This window comes from Triplophysa rosa, linkage group LG2, assembly GCF_024868665.1.
Source record: "Triplophysa rosa linkage group LG2, Trosa_1v2, whole genome shotgun sequence".
NCBI lineage: Eukaryota > Metazoa > Chordata > Actinopteri > Cypriniformes > Nemacheilidae > Triplophysa > Triplophysa rosa.
This window is the reverse complement of record NC_079891.1, coordinates 6,263,940-6,281,928: the sequence shown is the minus strand read 5'-3', so window position 1 is coordinate 6,281,928 and position 17,989 is coordinate 6,263,940. Positions and strand designations below refer to the sequence as shown.

The 17,989-nt window shown below is 37.0% G+C and overlaps 1 protein-coding gene across 1 annotated transcript; it reads right to left on the bottom strand.

Moving 5' to 3' along the window:
- Positions 1-4,098: 4,098 nt before the first annotated feature.
- On the bottom strand, positions 4,099-17,468 carry ppp2r1ba (protein phosphatase 2, regulatory subunit A, beta a). Its single transcript, XM_057326155.1, has 15 exons — positions 17,337-17,468; positions 16,505-16,595; positions 16,245-16,345; positions 15,927-16,159; positions 15,700-15,847; positions 11,825-11,980; positions 10,799-10,913; positions 9,243-9,313; positions 7,721-7,855; positions 6,867-7,040; positions 6,609-6,669; positions 6,026-6,180; positions 5,696-5,838; positions 5,495-5,586; positions 4,099-5,187 (listed from the first exon to the last, which is right to left on the bottom strand). The coding sequence occupies exons 1-15, from the start codon at positions 17,412-17,414 to the stop codon at positions 5,171-5,173; spliced, it is 1,770 nt and encodes a 589-aa protein (XP_057182138.1). The 5' UTR covers positions 17,415-17,468; the 3' UTR covers positions 4,099-5,170.
- Positions 17,469-17,989: the final 521 nt, after the last annotated feature.

Genomic DNA, 17,989 nt, shown 5'->3' with positions numbered 1-17,989 from the left:
CTTTATTGCTTAAAAAAACTGACTTTTGCGGATTAGGATAGAATTGTACACAAGTCAGAGGCAACAGTAGAGCCCTTAAAAAAATAAGTGTACTTCAAATTGATTTTATTAAGCATATATACTTCATGTAAAGCGCAGAGTCCAGTATACCATTTATGTTACGTTTAAGGGTTGTAATGGAGATTGTTGAGAAATGTTACTATTTTGTATTAAGGTACTAGTACTAGTAGTATACTTGTAAGTGTACTGTACTATTTCGATACTACTTAGGACTAAATTGGCTCACTTATAAGTATACTTTAGGTGTAACAGTAGTAAACTTTGATTACCACAAATCTACAACTACATTTAATGTTTGAACTGTAACTTTACTACAAGTAAACTAAGGTACTAATAGTTTACTAGTTCAATACTTGTATCACATTTTTTATTTCAAGTACACTTTTAAGTTTATGTGACAGTATGTACAAAAATTTAGAAAAGAATCGAATAAGCAACTCAATCAAGAGAGCAAACACAACTACAAGCCAAGGATACATGCAAGTATATGAAAGAGTGACTACAAGTATAGGCCAAATACAGTATGTATTTGTATACTTAAGTATATTTTCAAGTATTTCTGAGAAAAGTAGATTGAAAGTATACATAACTTTAAGTTTAAAAGAAACAAATGCATAGTATTGCAATGTAAGCAATGAAAATTGTAAAAAGCGCTATATAAATAATGTTGAGTTGAGTTGAGTAAGTCGCTTTGGATAAAAACGTCTGCCAAATGCATAAATGTAAATGTAAAAGTATACTAATAGCGCACTTCTTTTTTGTAAGGGTGCTTTACGGAGACAAGACAAAATATAAATATACAAACATGACTACAGGTACACAACCGTGATTCTACTTACAGAACCAGACACACAGAACAGATTAACAGTGTGCAAACAATACTGTAGACAATAACTACAATGTAAACTAAGTAATTGCTAATGTAACACTAAATGGCCATGTACACCATGCATTGTATTTCATGCATTTTAGCTTCATCTGAATGTACTCCTACAGACTGGCAATAACTTTCAAATTTATAGTCGTTCTGCCCTCAATAAATTTTCACTAAAGTAAGACTGTCTGTCCCTCTACCATCAACCTCTGACTATACGAAATAGCAAATTAAGTTTAAAGTTGTGATGTGAAGTCTTTCCATCCTAACTTTTTGTGTCATAAGAAATGTCCACACAGCAAAGAAAAGTTAATGGTTTAATCAGGACTCTTGTCAGAGGAAGACAGCCGGGAACATTGTTTCAGGCACTGTGATAAGGGGGGGCATGCTAAAGTTCTTATGATAAAGCGACTCACACATGTGTGGAGTCACAAATAAATACTGTCTCAGACACTGCGCTTCAGAGTGGGACACTATATTAGCACACTGTTAATTATAGAAAATTATTTTATTTATGTATTTGAAAGGGGACAATGCACATTAATTTACATGGGACTTAAGTCATTTAAACGTAAATCATGTAAATATGCCAGATTTAGATATTAGATTATCTAATAACCACCATTATCCGTAGAAAAAGATGTCATGTTTCTAACCCCTATAGATATGGTATTCCATATATGCACTGCTCTATAAGAAAAGCTGACTGCCCAAAAGTAGTTTTTATACAATCGCCTCAGAATCTTGCAGATGAATTTTGACTTTGTTTCATAAACTCTAAGTGGCCATGCCATGCAATGCAAAATGTGATAAACAAATAAAATATCTGCATAATCAATCATATTTCCCAGTCACATTTGTTATTTACAAACAGAATTAATTTACTAGTAGTATTTACAGTATGTATAGTATTATTTACAGTATTTACAGTAGTTTATTACATTTGTAATAAACTGTAATGATTTCAATTATTAACGATCATCTATTATTATTATTTGATGAATGTACAAATATATGAAAAATGTAAAAACTACAAACTACACACAAGGATAATATATTAATATGCAGCAAACAGGCAGGCTTAAAATGCAACCTTCAATACTAAATTTAACAGGAGCTTGCAATCTGTTAGTCACTGGTTTGTATACTGTAAGAAAATATTGCAAAAATTGTGTACACCTCAAAACAGACATTATTTAATAGTAAATAAAACGTAGTTCCCAGAGGACCAGATGGTAAGTAGATATATCAGCATGTTTTGTCTCAATAGCATAAAGACATAACAACAGAGCTGTTATAGAGGAGTGTTGCATGCCGTTAAGAGCCAGTTAATTTCCCCTGATGATTAGAACGAGTTAGAAAAGCACAAACACTCAAAAGGTGAGTCGTGATGTTCCAGCTGTTAACTGTTCAACGACAGGCACAACAGCAGCATCTATACAATTCAGACTCCACGAATAACAACCTTGATAGAACAAATGCTCAAAGCCACGACCATGCTCTTGCAACCTGTTAGACCTAGTTGTAGGAAGTTCAAGGGTGTAGAATTTTGATCAAATCACACAAATCTACTTAATTTTAATACACTAAAAAATGGTGTGCAAAAATGTAAGCAAATCCTACTATTTTTTCAAAGTAAATTTTGCTTAAAATGTTTTGGTGGTCAAGTAAATCTAAACCTGTGTGCAAAAACTTGAAACAATTTTATGAACATTTTAATCTAAAAAACGGTGTGCAAAAATTATACAAATGAATATAACAAAATTGTGACCCTGGATCACAAAACCAGTCTTAAGTAGCACGGGAACATTTTTAGTAAAAGACAAAAATACATTGTGTGGGTCAAAATTATTGATTTTTCTTTTATGCCAAAAATCATTAGGATATTAAGTAAAGATCATGTTCCATGAAGATATTTTGTAAATTTCCTACCTTAAATATATCAAAACTTTATTTTTGTGAGTGGATGGTCTGCCACAGTGCCCCTGATTAACAACATCAAAGGCAATTTTCTCAATATTTTGATTTTTTTGCTCTCTCAGATTCCAGAGTTTTAAACGGTAGTATCTCAGCCAGATATTGTCCTATTCTAACAACTCATATATCTATAGAAAGTTTATTTATTCAGCTTTCAGATTATGTAAAAATCTCAATTTCGAAAAATTGACCCATAAAACTGGTTTTGTTGTCCAGGGTCACAATTAAGTAAACCCTGCTAGTTGGTTCTTTTCAATGTAATTGGAATTAAATGCATTTATTTATTAAACAAAACTACCCAACATGGTAATCAAATTATTCTCAATTTGTGCATTAAAACAAAAATATATATACTTCATGACTTCATGTCTAAAATGACTTCAATATTTAACTGGCTAACCATTCCTACACTCTAAAAAAAATCTGTAAAAATAGGGCACAATATACTGTATTAATATGAAGGAATTTTCCATATTCATTTTTACAGTCGTTTTACCTGTATTTTACATTTTAGCATTAACGGAAATGTCCGTAAAATAAAGTAAAATGTACTGGTAATTTTCTCCCAGTACTTTATCCGTTTTTTTACAGTGTATACAAACGGTTTAAGTGCGAGTCAGTAACATTTATATTTGGTGGCAAACAGATTATCTGGGAGACGAGGCACCCTCAGTGTACATTTTCTGTGACTAGTCCAGAAATACATCACCTATACGACCATAAGATCAGCAACCTGCTTTCATTTTGGCTGCTATCTGTGACATTATAGGATAAGCAATTCGACCATGCAAGAGGACCAAAAAAATGTGCCAGATGTGGGTCATAATGGCACTGCACAGGTTAGTACCTAAAATAAGTCCTCACCAACATATATAAGTCAGGAGTGCCACAGATTCAAACTTTAGAAAAGAGCATCAAGCATATTTTTAACAATGTTCCTGATCATTCCAGTCTGATTTTAACAGTTTGTGTCACACATTTCAGCATGGACTGTTCGGTGACAGTCACAGTGCAATATAGCTGTGAAGAGGCTGGTGGGAGTTTAGAGCAGTGTAAACTCTATTCAGCCCTAACCCAAGTCAAGATGCTCTAACCTTACCCATTAGCATTCATATTTTTCAGCAGATACATTGCATTTCCCGTTCTGTATACGACTTGATGGATGACATAAGGTCCACACAGTGAAATGGGGTTATATAATGTTCTTTATTGAGTTTCCTTTTCTATCAAGGGCAATGTGACCATATTCATATAAAACTCAAAGCACATTCTAATGACACTCATAACACAGAATATACTACTTTACTGACTGCACTATGAAGCTGAAGAGGAATTGGACAGTCAACATCACAGACAGAGCAAATGGGTTAATTGGGAACATGGGAGAACGTTCGTAAACGTCCCCTGTGGTCAATGAGACTCAAAATATACTGATGGCATATGTAACCTGTGCGCAAGAGGCCTGCAGATGTGTTCATATAAATGACAAGTTTAAAAAAAAAAAAAAAATTTCACAAAAAAAAGCGTGCAACATGGTCAAATGGCACAGAAAGTTAAAAGGGCCATTTATGAGTGCCTATCCTGTTATTACAGTTACAGGAAGGATGTAAGATTTGTCATGGTCCCTTTAAGAAGATAAGCATTGTTAAGAATTGGAGAAAAGTATCGAAGCATGCCACTAAATAACAGACATGCGTCTAGTGCTTTCAGTGCTCCTAGTTCAACAACAGTCAGTGTAAGATACAGGATACAGAATTAAAAGATAGTTGCCGTAGTGATTTTCACCATGCTTTATGCATGCATGGGTCAAAACTCAAGCCATACTTAAAAGCAGTACTAAAAGCAATATGGTTCAGATGAAATGGACGACTGAATTTACAACATCCAATAAAATATTGTCCCTAAATGAAGCAATAATGGCCAAGTAGTCATTATATTGTTACACGAATAGTAAAACACCATCGAATTGCGTGACCCCATGCTGATGATGAGGAAGTTGAAGACACAGCAAGAGGGGAACAGCAGCATTATTGCGGGGTATGAAGCAAGACTGTATTGTCGTGATATTTCATTCACGGCTGAGGATTAAGTGTTACAGTCGAACAAAACACTGAGAAGCCAAGTTTCCCGAAAACATTTCCACTGAGAAGGAACAAAACACATTGATTCTCCACATATGGTCCAGTAGATGATTCTGGACGTCAATAAATACAATGGAGGTCAGCTTGAGGTGGATCTCACATTCAGCAAGAAGGTACATTAGGCCAGGGCCAGAACTGCATGAAGGAAGCAAAAAGGTTTAAGCAAAGGCAAGTGTATTGTGAGGTTTAATTGAAGGTAGGGAGTTGTTTTTTAGCAGCATGATGTAAAATAGCGTTTTCAAACATACAGAATCCTACAGAGGCCAGGCATCATTTCAGATATCTCTTTAATAACGTTTGGAAAGTTTTTAGAGGTTCTCAAGGTGCTTAATCTCAAAGTTAGGGATACACTATAGAGGTAGATTGCAGTAAGGAATCAGAAAATAATGGAAACGGTGCTTTTATTGCTCTATTTTTATTTAACAACAGATGCCACACTCACCACTGATGGCCTCTTGAGCAAAGTATTTGACATCTATGTCCAGATCTGATGCCAATTTCTCTAGCACCGGTTTCACTTCTGTTTGCAGACAGCTGTAAAAACAAAACCCATTAGCAACGTGAAGCTACATTAGTGAAAAAGATACAACTGATACAGGATTGAATCAAAGTGCTTGCATATTTTAAGCATCACATCACATACTTGCTGTCCAAGACAGGTCCAATCTTCTGTAGAGACTTGGCCACGTTGAAGCGTACATTAGCCACCTGGTCATTGGACATCTTCAAAACTACAGGAAGCATGTGTTTGGTGGTAATCTCCTGGCCACACGCCTCAGACAAAGCCTAAAAATTGAGGAATTTATTAACCAAGGTGTTACTGTGTCCTAAAACAGCACTGCAGTACTAATATCAAACAAACGTTTTATAGCCATAAATGCCATGTCATGGATTTCTTGCAGTCTACAAAAATTATATAATGTAAAACATGTTTCTCAGCAGCTGTTTGAGTAGGTTAAAATCAATGACTCACATTAATGCAGAAAAGGGTAGTCATCCTGTGCAGGTAGTTCGGGTCATTGGCCATGCCCAGTACTTTGGGTACTATGGTATTCTGTGCCCACTCTGCTCCGAATTTCTCCACCAGCTTCATCAGGTTACATGTGGCGGCCTCTCTGATGGCATATACTGAGGATTACAAAATCCAACAAGTAAGTGTACAGACAGATGCCATCATAGACATACAGGAGGTTTAGATTCATTAAATGATGTACATGCTGATTTATACTCAATTGATATTTAAAGGATATGTGGATGCATTTTATAACGCTAATATTATCTTTCATATTACTTTTGATATTTATCTTGTTCTTTGAGTCACCACTTCCGTTAAAGACACCAATCAATCAAATTTGGAGGTTGGCACATTCAAGTCCATGTCTAAAACTTGAGGCAATCTATATACTACTACAAAAAGGTAACTTCAAATTGTGTTTAAAGACCCCATGAAATGGCTTGATGAGCACAATATTAAGTAATAAAGCAGCACAGGAAGCCCAGATCTGCATCAAATTATTGTCATACACATACATTCGAGTTGCTCATATGTAACATACCATGATCAACGAGCCACGCCATACACAGAGAATTTAGCTTCTCATCGAAGAACTCTACACCCTGGAAACAGCAGAAAAGACACAGAAAACCTCATGTTACACCACTCAACACTCGACATGAGTGCAATAAGCTAACAGGATAATCAGTTAAAATGCTTTAAGTGTTAAGAGAGACTGAAGAGTAAGGCTTGACCAATGGAACTTTCCATTCTATGTTTTAGGATCAAGCCTTCTGGGACATTGAGGGTCGGGACTCACCAGCTGTCCGGCCAGAAGGGGCATGTACTCGATGATGGCCAGTCTAACACGCCACTTGGCATCCTCGGCCAGTTCGACGATAGCAGGCAGCAGTGATTGGGAAAGCTGGCGGATTCCAATGACCTCATTCACACAGTCCAAGTTGGAGATGATGTTAAGGCGAACCTCAGGACACTAAAGGAAATGGACATAATTTAACATAACAGTAACCAAATGTTTTTTCTTCTTCCAATATTTCACTTTAAACACAACTTCAAAAAGTTCAAGAAGTTTATTTCCTGAACAATGGTGCAGGAAACAACAAGAAACATGAAACTACTTCTTTACTTCAAACAGAAATGTATTTTTGGAGCTACAGAGCCCCTAGTTACTACGAGCTACAATTGTAAATGCTTCCAAAATATCTACTTTTGTTCTTTTGTGGAACTCAAATTGAGCAAATAATGACAGAATTTTCATTTTTAGGTGAACTTTTCTTTTAAAACAGATCAATGCAAGCAGCAGTCCAAGAGCTTGCTTTGTTCTATTTATTTCGTTTAGTCAACGTAACTGACAGATGTTCAAAGACTTCTCGCTAACAGCTTGAAAAAGAGACGGATCACAATTCAGATGGCAGAGCGCAAAAAAAAGAGCCACTAAATAAAGAGATGAGACGAAAGATAGTGTGCTGCACTCGTCCATTCATCTCTCACTTCAATGCTTCCTGCTTTCCACTAAAAGGCTAGCATTAGCAAAGTCTCACCTTGCTGGGATCAAAGTGGCCAGTCGCACAGACATCTCATCTGTGACTGGAACATGACGCAAATTACTTCAGCCAGACCTGTCTCACACAAACACACACGCAGAAGGCTTACCTCATCTTTTAGCTGGGCCAGGAAAAGAGGAAGCAGATGCTCGATGGTGTTGTCTTTGCCTAAGATGGTTGAAAGGCCCATGATGACTGAAGCCAGAGCAGATTTCACGTGCTGATTTGTGTCGGAGACAAGTTCCTATTTACAAAAATAAACCATGCAATCTTTTAATTTTGATCAAAGCCGTTCTTGATATGAAGCAAACTGATTTATGTATGCCAGTACAAACAAACTTAGCAATTTTGAACAATTTTAATACAAACTAGGGATGCCTGAAAAAATTACACAGAAAGTGACCTGATGGCATTTAAAGTATCTCAGTTAGTAGGTCAGAGTTAAGACTAGTGGTCGACCGATATGGGTTTTTTAATGTCCGATGCCGATATTGAGAAAGCAATGTGGCTGATAGGCCGATATAAGAAATGTAATTATAGTAAATGTGAAACATACAAAAAATTAGTGAAACAAAATGAACATTCATTTTGCATAATATTTATGCAATATTTCTTAATTTCTTTAATGAGGTAACACTTCAATACTGACAATTAGTGCATCTTTTTTGTTGAACTGTTTTACTGCTTCTTTAATCCAATTGAAGATTATAGATAAAGTGCATAATGACAAAAACAGAATGTAATTCCTTAATATTAATATGTAGTTACGGTACAAATAAATCATTTCACAAATAAAAAGTTATTTTACTCAGACCTAATTTAAGAAAGTGAAACGTACTAAGTTAAACAAAAATAATACTTAGGGTTTATGTCTGTTTTTGATTTATGTCTGTTTGGAGCATTTTTAAACGTACACTCCAGTCCACACATGAAGTTATCGTGGACAGTTAAATGCGGTGGATATTAAATAAAAATATATAGGAATGCTAACGTATTATTACTTAACATACAGTGTACGTGTCTCGGTCTCGTTCACCTCACACACGACATAACCACACAGCTCTCATGCTGGGATTAGAGTGACAGGTTCCAGAGTGCTGGGGGAAACAGCGTCTTGTTTGTAAGTGTTTGATTTAGTTCGGTGCCATGTAGGCCGGACAGCGTGGCACCGGCGTGCTGGGGGAGCATTTTTAAAGCATATGAAGCAGTCTGCTCTCAGGTTGTGATTTGGTGTCGTGCGCCAACCGGTCTGTGGGGAGCCGCGTGGGGTCGAGTGTAGCCATCTTCCTAACAAAATGCACTATAAAATAAATAATGCGCTAACGTGACCAAACCGGAGAATCTACCGGCCAAACGGAAAGATTTCGGCCCCTGCAATATATCGGTCGACCACTAGTAAAGACACAATGACACTATGTTAATGTGATCTTGTTTAAGTCTTAGGTGCTTAGAGAACAGCTGCTGAGTTATCAGCCTGTAACTGATCCAGGATTGGCACTGTACAACAATTCATTGTGATGTGTGCTGTGACAATGTGGATCAGGGGTACGTGTTCAACACTCTGTTTGATACGTGACTGCAGAGATGTTGTTGTTTGACACAAACAACAACCCTTAAGAAATGCTTCTTACCTTAACACAGGGGAGAATGTGTGTCATGATGATGGTCTCTCTGCTGTCCTCTGGTAAATTTTCACAGAATTCTGATGACGAGAAAAATAAAATGAGAGATGTCTCAATACCAAAATTTCAGCAGCTGATACCAATAGTTTTAGGATTTCAATACTAATTTTGATACCATTTTAAAGTCTTATATGCTATTGAAGAGCACAACAGCTATCTGCGTTTAACACACAAAAGCCAAGCTCTCATTTATAAATGTCTTTTAATCATTCTCAGGATATGAATTTTTTATATCAACAATTCAATTTTTACTAGTAAAAATTATAATTCTTGATATCAAGAATGGAATTTCTACTAGTAACAATTGCTATTTTTGATATCAGTAATTACATTTTCACTAGTAAAAATGTGAATTCTTGATATCAACAATGACGTCATCACTCGCAGAAATGTGCATTCTTGATATCAAAAATTGAATTTCAACTAGTAAAAAACGTCATTCTTGATATCTGTAATTGCATTTTTACTAGTTAAATATCACAATAGGCTGCCATTCAAATTCAATTTCAGATATCAGTAATTCGTTTCTTACGTGTTAAAAATCTTATTTCAGATATCAGAAATGCAATTCTTACTAGTAAAAAACATAATTTTTGATATCAACAATTGTGTGGTTACTAGTGGCAATGTCTATTCTTGATATGAACAATTGAATTACTACATGTAAAAATGCCAATTTCTGATATCAATAATTACATTTTCACTAGTGACAATGTTAATTCTTGATATCAACAATGTGATTGTTACTAGTAAGAAAGCCATTTTAGATATCTACAATTACTCTCAGATTTATTGATGTCTGAAATATATTTCCTGATATCAGAAATACCAAATTCAACATGTTAAAATTCATTTACAGATATCAAGAATGAACATTTCAACTAGTAAAAATTGAATTCTTGATATCAGAAATTGGCATTTTTACATGTAAGAAAGTAATTATTGATATCAAAAATTATGTTTTTACTATAAGAACTGCATTTCTGATATCTGAAATAAGATTTTTAACATGTAAGAAATGAATTATTGATATCTGAAATTGAATTTGAATGGCAGCCTATTGTGATATTTAACTAGTAAAAATACAATTACAGATATCAAGAATTACGTTTGTTACTAGTTGAAATTCAATTTTTGATATCAAGAATACACATTTCTGCGAGTGATGACGTCATTGTTGATATCAAGAATTCACATTTTTACTAGTGAAAATGCAATTACTGATATCAAAAATAGCAATTGTTACTAGTAGAAATTCAATTCTTGATATCAAGAATGATAACTTTTACTAGTAAAAATTGAATTGTTGATATCAAAAACGCATATCCTGAGAATCATTAAAAGCTAATTCGGCTTGCCATAAAGCTCTCATTTATAAATGTCTTTTAAAATGAACTCCAGATTTGCCTTTGCAATGTGCAAAAAATTGTAATTGTGTTTTGAGCAACCCTGATTAACAGTGGTGATGTTCTTAAATTTAAAACTGCTTTGGGGCCTTAGCTCACCTTTAACCTTGTTCGCAGCAGCTGCTCGAACCTCAGCCTCACAATCCTTCAGAAGGTTCTGGAAGGCTGGCACCAAGTCATTCTTCGTGATTTCTGGACCCACTGCCTTCTGCAGCTACAAATTTAAAGACAAGCGTGACATTTTACATTTCTAATTTCCATTTCAAAGCAACACTGCAGTATTTTCTGCAGACTGCACATTACAAAGAGACAAAGGTACTTCTGACGCATGCTAGAATGCAGTCAGGGCTGTTCTAACACTAAGTGGGATGTACCCTTTACCCAGGCTTTTTCTACGGATTTGCATCAAAGCATTTAACATTAAGGCCGCATCCACACGAAGCCTTTACCCCTTTCAAAGGAAATTTTCTGTAATTCTGCCAGAGATACACTAAAAATGGAGAAGATTTGCAGCATGCGCATAAACTTTGCGCGCTGGGGTGATGACATCATCGTTTTAGAAAATATACGGATCGGCTGTACACACGAAAACGCAAGCGTACCGTTTTCAGATTTATCCACTCTGGGACCTGGTTTCAAGAAATAGCCGTTTCAGGCTCCGAAAACGGCAGATCCGTGTGGACGAAAAAGGCCAATACGATATAAAATCTTTACGTATACAGCTAACCGCGTCTCCGTGTGGATGGCCTTTAAGTTTGCCACAAAATATCCAACATTTCATGCGGCTCAGGATAATCCACAACCACCTGATGACATTACTAACTAACTAATATGAAAGACAGCTGGATTTAGGTCAAATTGCAAATTGAGTAAACTGTTCTCATCCTCCGTAACTGTCCCATGCATGTTAATTAACCCTAAATAACTGAAATTACTGACAAACTGTTGACAAGAATTATTTAACTACTAAGATTCATCGTGTAATTGTCTGATGTGACAAACTGTGCCGTTCCTATTAGGCCAAAACACATTGTATAACAAATATTGTTGGTCGTAAAACAAGTCATTGCTAAAATTGATTAAATCTGCAAATAATTAAACATAACACAAGATTTCTTTTCTTACATCAGAAAATTTGTCTGCAACCATGTAGCGAACCCTCCAGGACTTGTCTTCTGCTGCCTGGCGTAAGGTGGGCATAACCAGAGCTTCCAGATCTTCTTGGGGCAACAGGGTGGCAATGCTGACGCCGGCCTCAACAGCCAGGAGGCGAACAGAGTCCTGCAGCAGGAGAGATGAAACAAAACATTCAGACACATGATATCTTGGCAGAAATCATGATGTAAATGTTTGCATTCAGAGACCAGCAAAAAACATTTTCCATACATTTCTCCTGTAGCACTGGGTTACATAAACACCATGGAAACCTTTTCAAATCAAATCACTTTTATTGTCACATCACAACAGCACAAGTGCCTTAGTGAGTGAAATTCTTGAGAGCGTGCTCCAGAAAAGTGCAGAAACAATTTACATATAGACAGTAACATACTTATACAGATGGCAATGTGCAATATACACATACATGTACTCAGTACACACTAGGGATGCCACAATACTCAATATAATATTGAACCGTTCGGTACGACCTCCAAGGTTCAATACATGTAAGTGAATTGCGGTTTTCCGGTTCTGCGTTTAAAATTTTCTGTGCGCTTAATTACACTGTGAACTGGCTCTGTCCGTGTTTGTCTGTATGCTGAGATAGATACAGTGCTCAGCGTAAATGAGTACACCCCCTTTGAAAAGTAAAATTTTAAACAATATCTCAATGAACACAAATAAAAAATCCAAAATGTTGACAAGACTAAGTTTAATATAACATCTGTTTAGCTTCTAACATGAAAGTAAGGTTAATTATATAACTTAGATTACACATTTTTCAGTTTTACTCAAATTATGGTGATGCAAAAATGAGTACACCCCACAACAAAAAAACTACATCTAGTACTTTGTATGGCCTCCATGATTTTTAATGACAGCACCAAGTCTTCTAGGCATAGAATAAACAAGTTGGCGACATTTTGCAACATCTATATTTTTCCATTCTTCAAGAATGACCTCTTTTAGAGACTGGATGCTGGTTGGAGAGTGATGCTCAACTTGTCTCTTCAGAATTCCCCATAGGTGTTCGATTGGGTTCAGATCAGGAGACATACTTGGCCACTGAATCACTTTCACCCTGTTCTTCTTCAGAAATCCAACAGTGGCCTTAGATGTGTGTTTAGGATCATTGTCATGTTGGAAAAGTGCACGACGACCAAGGGCACGGAGCATCTTCTCTTTCAATATAGAGCAGTACATCTGTGAATTCATGATGCCATCAATGAAATGCAGCTCCCCGACACCAGCAGCACTCATGCAGCCCCACATAAGGACACTGCCACCACCATGTTTCACTGTAGGCACCATGCATTTTTCTTTGTATTCCTCACCTTTGCGACGCCATACAGTTTTGAAGCCATCAGTTCCAAAAACATTTATCTTGGTCTCATCACTCCAGAGTACAGAGTCCCAGGAGTCTTCATCTTTGTCAGCATGGGCCCTGGCAAACTCTAGGCGGGCTTTTTTGTGCCTGGGCTTCAGGAGAGGCTTCTTTCGTGGACGGCACCCATGCATACCATTTCTCTGCAGTGTACGCCGTATTGTGTCGCGGGAAATAGTCGACCCAGTTTGGCTTTCTACTTCTTTAGATAACTGCAGTGAACTTGCATGCCGGTTTTCTTCAACCCTTCTCATCAGAAGACGCTCCTGTCGAGGTGTTAACTTCCGTGGACGACCTGGACGTCTCTGTGAGATGGTTGCAGTTCCATCTTTTTTAAATTTTTGTACTACTTTTGCAACAGTATTCTGACTGATAAGTAAAGCTTTGCTGATTTTCTTGTAGCCTTCACCTTTCTGGTGTAAAGAAATGATTTTCTTTCTCAGGTCTTGTGACATTTCTCTTCCATGTGGTGCCATTGCTGACAGCATGAAATGGGAAGGGGTTTAACACCCTTTTATAGTCAGCTGTCTGCTGGACACTTGTGTAATGAATAATTAGACTCACATGTGGTTGAATTCTTGTTAAATTAGACATATGTAGTCTAAAATTTAGCTTTGCTCCAGAGACTTTCAGTGGGGTGTACTCATTTTTGCATCACCCTAATTTGAGTAAAACTGAAAATTATGTTATATTATATTATATTATAAACCTTACTTATGTTATAAGTTAAACAGATTATATATAAAACTTAGTCTTGTCAACATTTTGGAAATTGATTTTGTGTTCATTGAGATATTGTTTAAAATGTTACTTCTCAAAGGGGGTGTACTCATTTACGCTGAGCACTGTAAATGCATCCCCACGAGTAATATCTAATAGCGAGTAGTGATCGGGCGGTGAAGCGAGACTGCCTGCAACACGAGAAGCAATGTGCTGTTGTCGAGTATAATGCTGACGAACAGACGCGGGCTGGCTTTATTGTATGCCCGTTGTACTAAAGTGATAATGTTATATATGTTATAATAATTAATATTTTTACACTGCATATGAAAGCAGCACGTTTGCGTTGCTCTCAGCACATGCAGAAAGAGCATCTACAGCATCATGCCAAAGTCCGTTTAACGAAAGTCATGCCACTCGGTGGCCTTTCGGACAGCTATTTACGACATAGTAAGAGCGCCTCCAAGCAGCTATTTAGCATTGCATTTCTTCCAATTTATTGCAATGGCAGTGGCGCACCTTGTTAATCTATTATCTTTGGCCTTTCCCATTGAGCGCATGTTTACTTCCATTACAGCAATCGCAAGTTTTGCATTACATCATCTTAAATAATCTGATCCTCAAAACCTCTTCAAGAAGCTTATTTTACTGGCATGTTGATGAACAGTAAACAAAAACCGGTGTCAGCTGTATAAATTGAATAAATGTAAATCTTTACATTTATTCAATACACTAGGAATTTGTAGAAGTTGAGTTTTGCTTAAAAATAAGTCAAGTAAAATAAAGACTATAGTAAAATATCAGTAAAATAGTTATTTTTTTCTTCATACGTTTTTACTGTTCCTGTCACGTAAGCATAAAACAATGAAAAAACACTTTAATGTGCCGAAGCCATCAGAACCAAACCGAACCAAAAACCTTGGGCGAAAAACCGTATTGAACCGTGGGTGAGCTGTATTGTTGCATCCCTAGTACACACAGTGTACTATTAGACATACTTACAGTTATCAATATACATTATACACCGTATGTACACATTCTACATTATGTACACATATATACACACAATAATGTGTGAAGGTGCAGCAGATTATACAGGCCGCGTCCGAAATCGCATACTGTGACACTACGTAGTGAATTTGAGTAAGTACCTACCTATCGGCCGTCAAAACAGTACGTACTATATAGTATGAGTGGGAGTGGTATGAATACATTTCGGACATACTGCGTCCGCCATGTTTTATGGTCATGTGACCCGTATGCTCTTTGACCTATGACGTATTAACAACAACCTACACTTGAGAGTTGATAAAAACATAATTCAGTCACGAGAAATTCATTTATTGCCACTTACATTAAAAACGGACGTGCGCCTTAAAGTTTTCCGCTATATTTATTTGATTTACTTTTGAAATTTGACCGTTGCTCAGCTCCCGTGGCATCATGGGATAGAGAAGTGTCTATCCCATCCACACTCACGAATCTCGGCGGAAGTAGTAGACCATCCGGGTATTTCTCGCCTACTGTTTTTTGCATACTGAGATTTCGGACATACTATTCAAGACTCATACTCATTTTCGCCTACTATATAGTATGGAAGCAGGCGATTTCAGACGCAGCCACAGTCTTTTCAAGACTGCAGTGGTCCCACAACATTCACACTGCGCTTTTAAGATGTGGTTTCAGTAATGATGGCAATAGATTTTGTAAAATTTAGAAAGTATTATTGAAACCAGACCTGTTCATCAGATGCCAATGCAGTGAAGAGAGAAATGATGTCACTCTTAACATATTCCAACTCCAACACTTTGGCAAATTCTCCCAGCTTGGAGGCGGCTGCACGGCGCACCATGGGAGTGTCATCTGAGCACAGGGTGCGGAAGTGCCTGAGGAGAGATGGTACGTGTGTTAACATGTTTCCAATTAAACAGCACATGAGGAAGACAAGGTAAAGTCCTCACTTACTGGCGGATCTCAGCTTTGACAGTGCTGGAAACTCGAGGGTAGCAGACACTGAAGAGCCCACAGGCAGAGGTACGTGATGTGAACCAGTCACCGCTGGCCAAACGCTTCACCAGAGGCTCAAAGTGAACTTCCAGGTCCACTGGAGAATGCTCGTGGGAAATCTTACGGAGGGACTCCACTGCCTTGTCCCGAACAACCGTCTCTTCAACGGTTGCCAAACTCTCCAAAGGGGGCTGAAAACACAGGAGACCAGTCAGTGACCAGATAAATCATTACGTCTTTGTGTATTTCTTAATGAAATTACACTGTGAAGCTTACCAGGAGGCAGTGCACATACTCAGGACCTCCAACCAGCATGGTGAAGTTTCCCAGTTGTTCAGCAAGCGCAAGCAGGACTTCATCCTCATCATAGATTGTATCTGTTCAAGACAGCATGACAAAAATCAAATCAAATAAGTATTATGATGAATAATCCAATGTTGAATGTCAAATATTTTGCATGAAATAGAACTAGAACTCATTCACACAAAAAAGTGTCTCCTATACGAAAAACAAACACCGGTGTTCCTGAAACTTACCTGTGAGGAAAGGCAAAAGTTCTGTACGTGTCCTCTCAACCCCCAAGGCCAGGGCAATGGTGGACAGTTTCTTAATGCTGTTCAACCGTAACTGTGGTGAGAAAAGCAACGAGAAACAAGTGATAAGCGATTGTTTAGTGAGTGACAAATGTTTTGTTGGGGCAAAACAAACTGCTGTGTTGACAGCTTATCAAAAGTACTCGACAAGCAAAGTGATGCTGCGTTGTTGCTCAAATTAAAATACTTTTTTGTGATATTAACTTATGAGTACTCAAATCATTTTTAAAAAGAACAGTTGAAGAAGAAAATCACTGTTCTTTCTCAGGCGCACTTGCTGAACTTGCTATAAATCTAGCTTGACGTCAGAAGTGTATAAAAATGTTGTTTTGGGGTAAATAGAAACTTGACAGTGATGTTGTATGTAACCTTGCCTAGGTTCAATGCATTTTAAAAGTCCTGTAATACTGCCAATTTTCTATTTGAGTAACTTAGTAAATAACAGAACAGCTAAAGGTATTAAGCCAAACAAACTGCGCTGCGCAAAAATGGCGTTACGTCTCATTGTAATTTCCACAGGAGAAATGTTTTTTTACTTATATGATACAATGTAATTAGTTATACGAAACTTCACCTTAAATGCTGTTAGTGAATTTAACACATAGCATGCAGTGTGTCGTAATCGCCGAAACGCCTTCTCACCGGTAACTAACCGGTTGGCTAATCTAGGACAGGCCCACATTACGGGTTGTTCGTGTCAAGACAAATGTAGCTAATAAATCTCGAGTCAATTTCTCCGAAGTTAAATTAACATTAAAATACATATTCCGTTTACCTGAACATCTTCATTCCTTAATTCATCTATTAGCACGGCAATAGGGTAAAGAGAGTCGTCGCTGTCTGCTCCCGCCATCTTGGATGCTAAAGGCTGTTAGCGGCTAGTTCCTGCTACGGGGTTTCTCACAGCTGCTTGGGGAAACTGCGCTCTCGAGCTGAAATACAAAAAAGTGGTTTAATGTGTACATTTTTATGGTCTTTTTGTTGAAAATGTAACATCACACAATGAAGTGTAAATAAAAACCGTGCAATATAAAAAAGGAATATATCATATTTAAAAAACGGACTGTGAATGTCATTCTTAAACGAAACAAATTGCTCTAAATTTAGGAAACACACACAGAATAGCCAAATAAAGTCTGGGGGAAATATAGAACTGGTAAAATCATTATTTAAAATGCACAGGATGTGTTGTGTTATTAAATAGATCTGTCTGTACCATCTGCTTTTCATTCAGTTGCTAATTTGTTTTCAATCAAAACATCCATTATTCATACTAGGCCTGCTTTTGTTGGTTCATGTTTTGAAATAGGATGGACTTCACATAACCAATGACTGCACTGAACTGATGCCCTATTAAAGTGACTTGAAATAAAGCTTGTTTTGTTGTTCAGGTTTGGCAAAAGGTAGGTGACACCAAACAAGATCAGC

Bases quoted from the DNA above. Each gene is read 5' to 3' on its own strand.
- ppp2r1ba (XM_057326155.1), bottom strand. From the start codon at position 17,414: ATGGCGGGAGCAGACAGCGACGACTCTCTTTACCCTATTGCCGTGCTA. The intron at 10,914-11,824 runs GTAAGAAAAGAA...TTAAATTTGTAG, and splicing joins TTGCAGACAAATTTTCTGAT to CTGCAGAAGGCAGTGGGTCC. The intron at 6,670-6,866 runs GTGAGTCCCGAC...TGCTGTTTCCAG, and splicing joins CCCTTCTGGCCGGACAGCTG to GGTGTAGAGTTCTTCGATGA.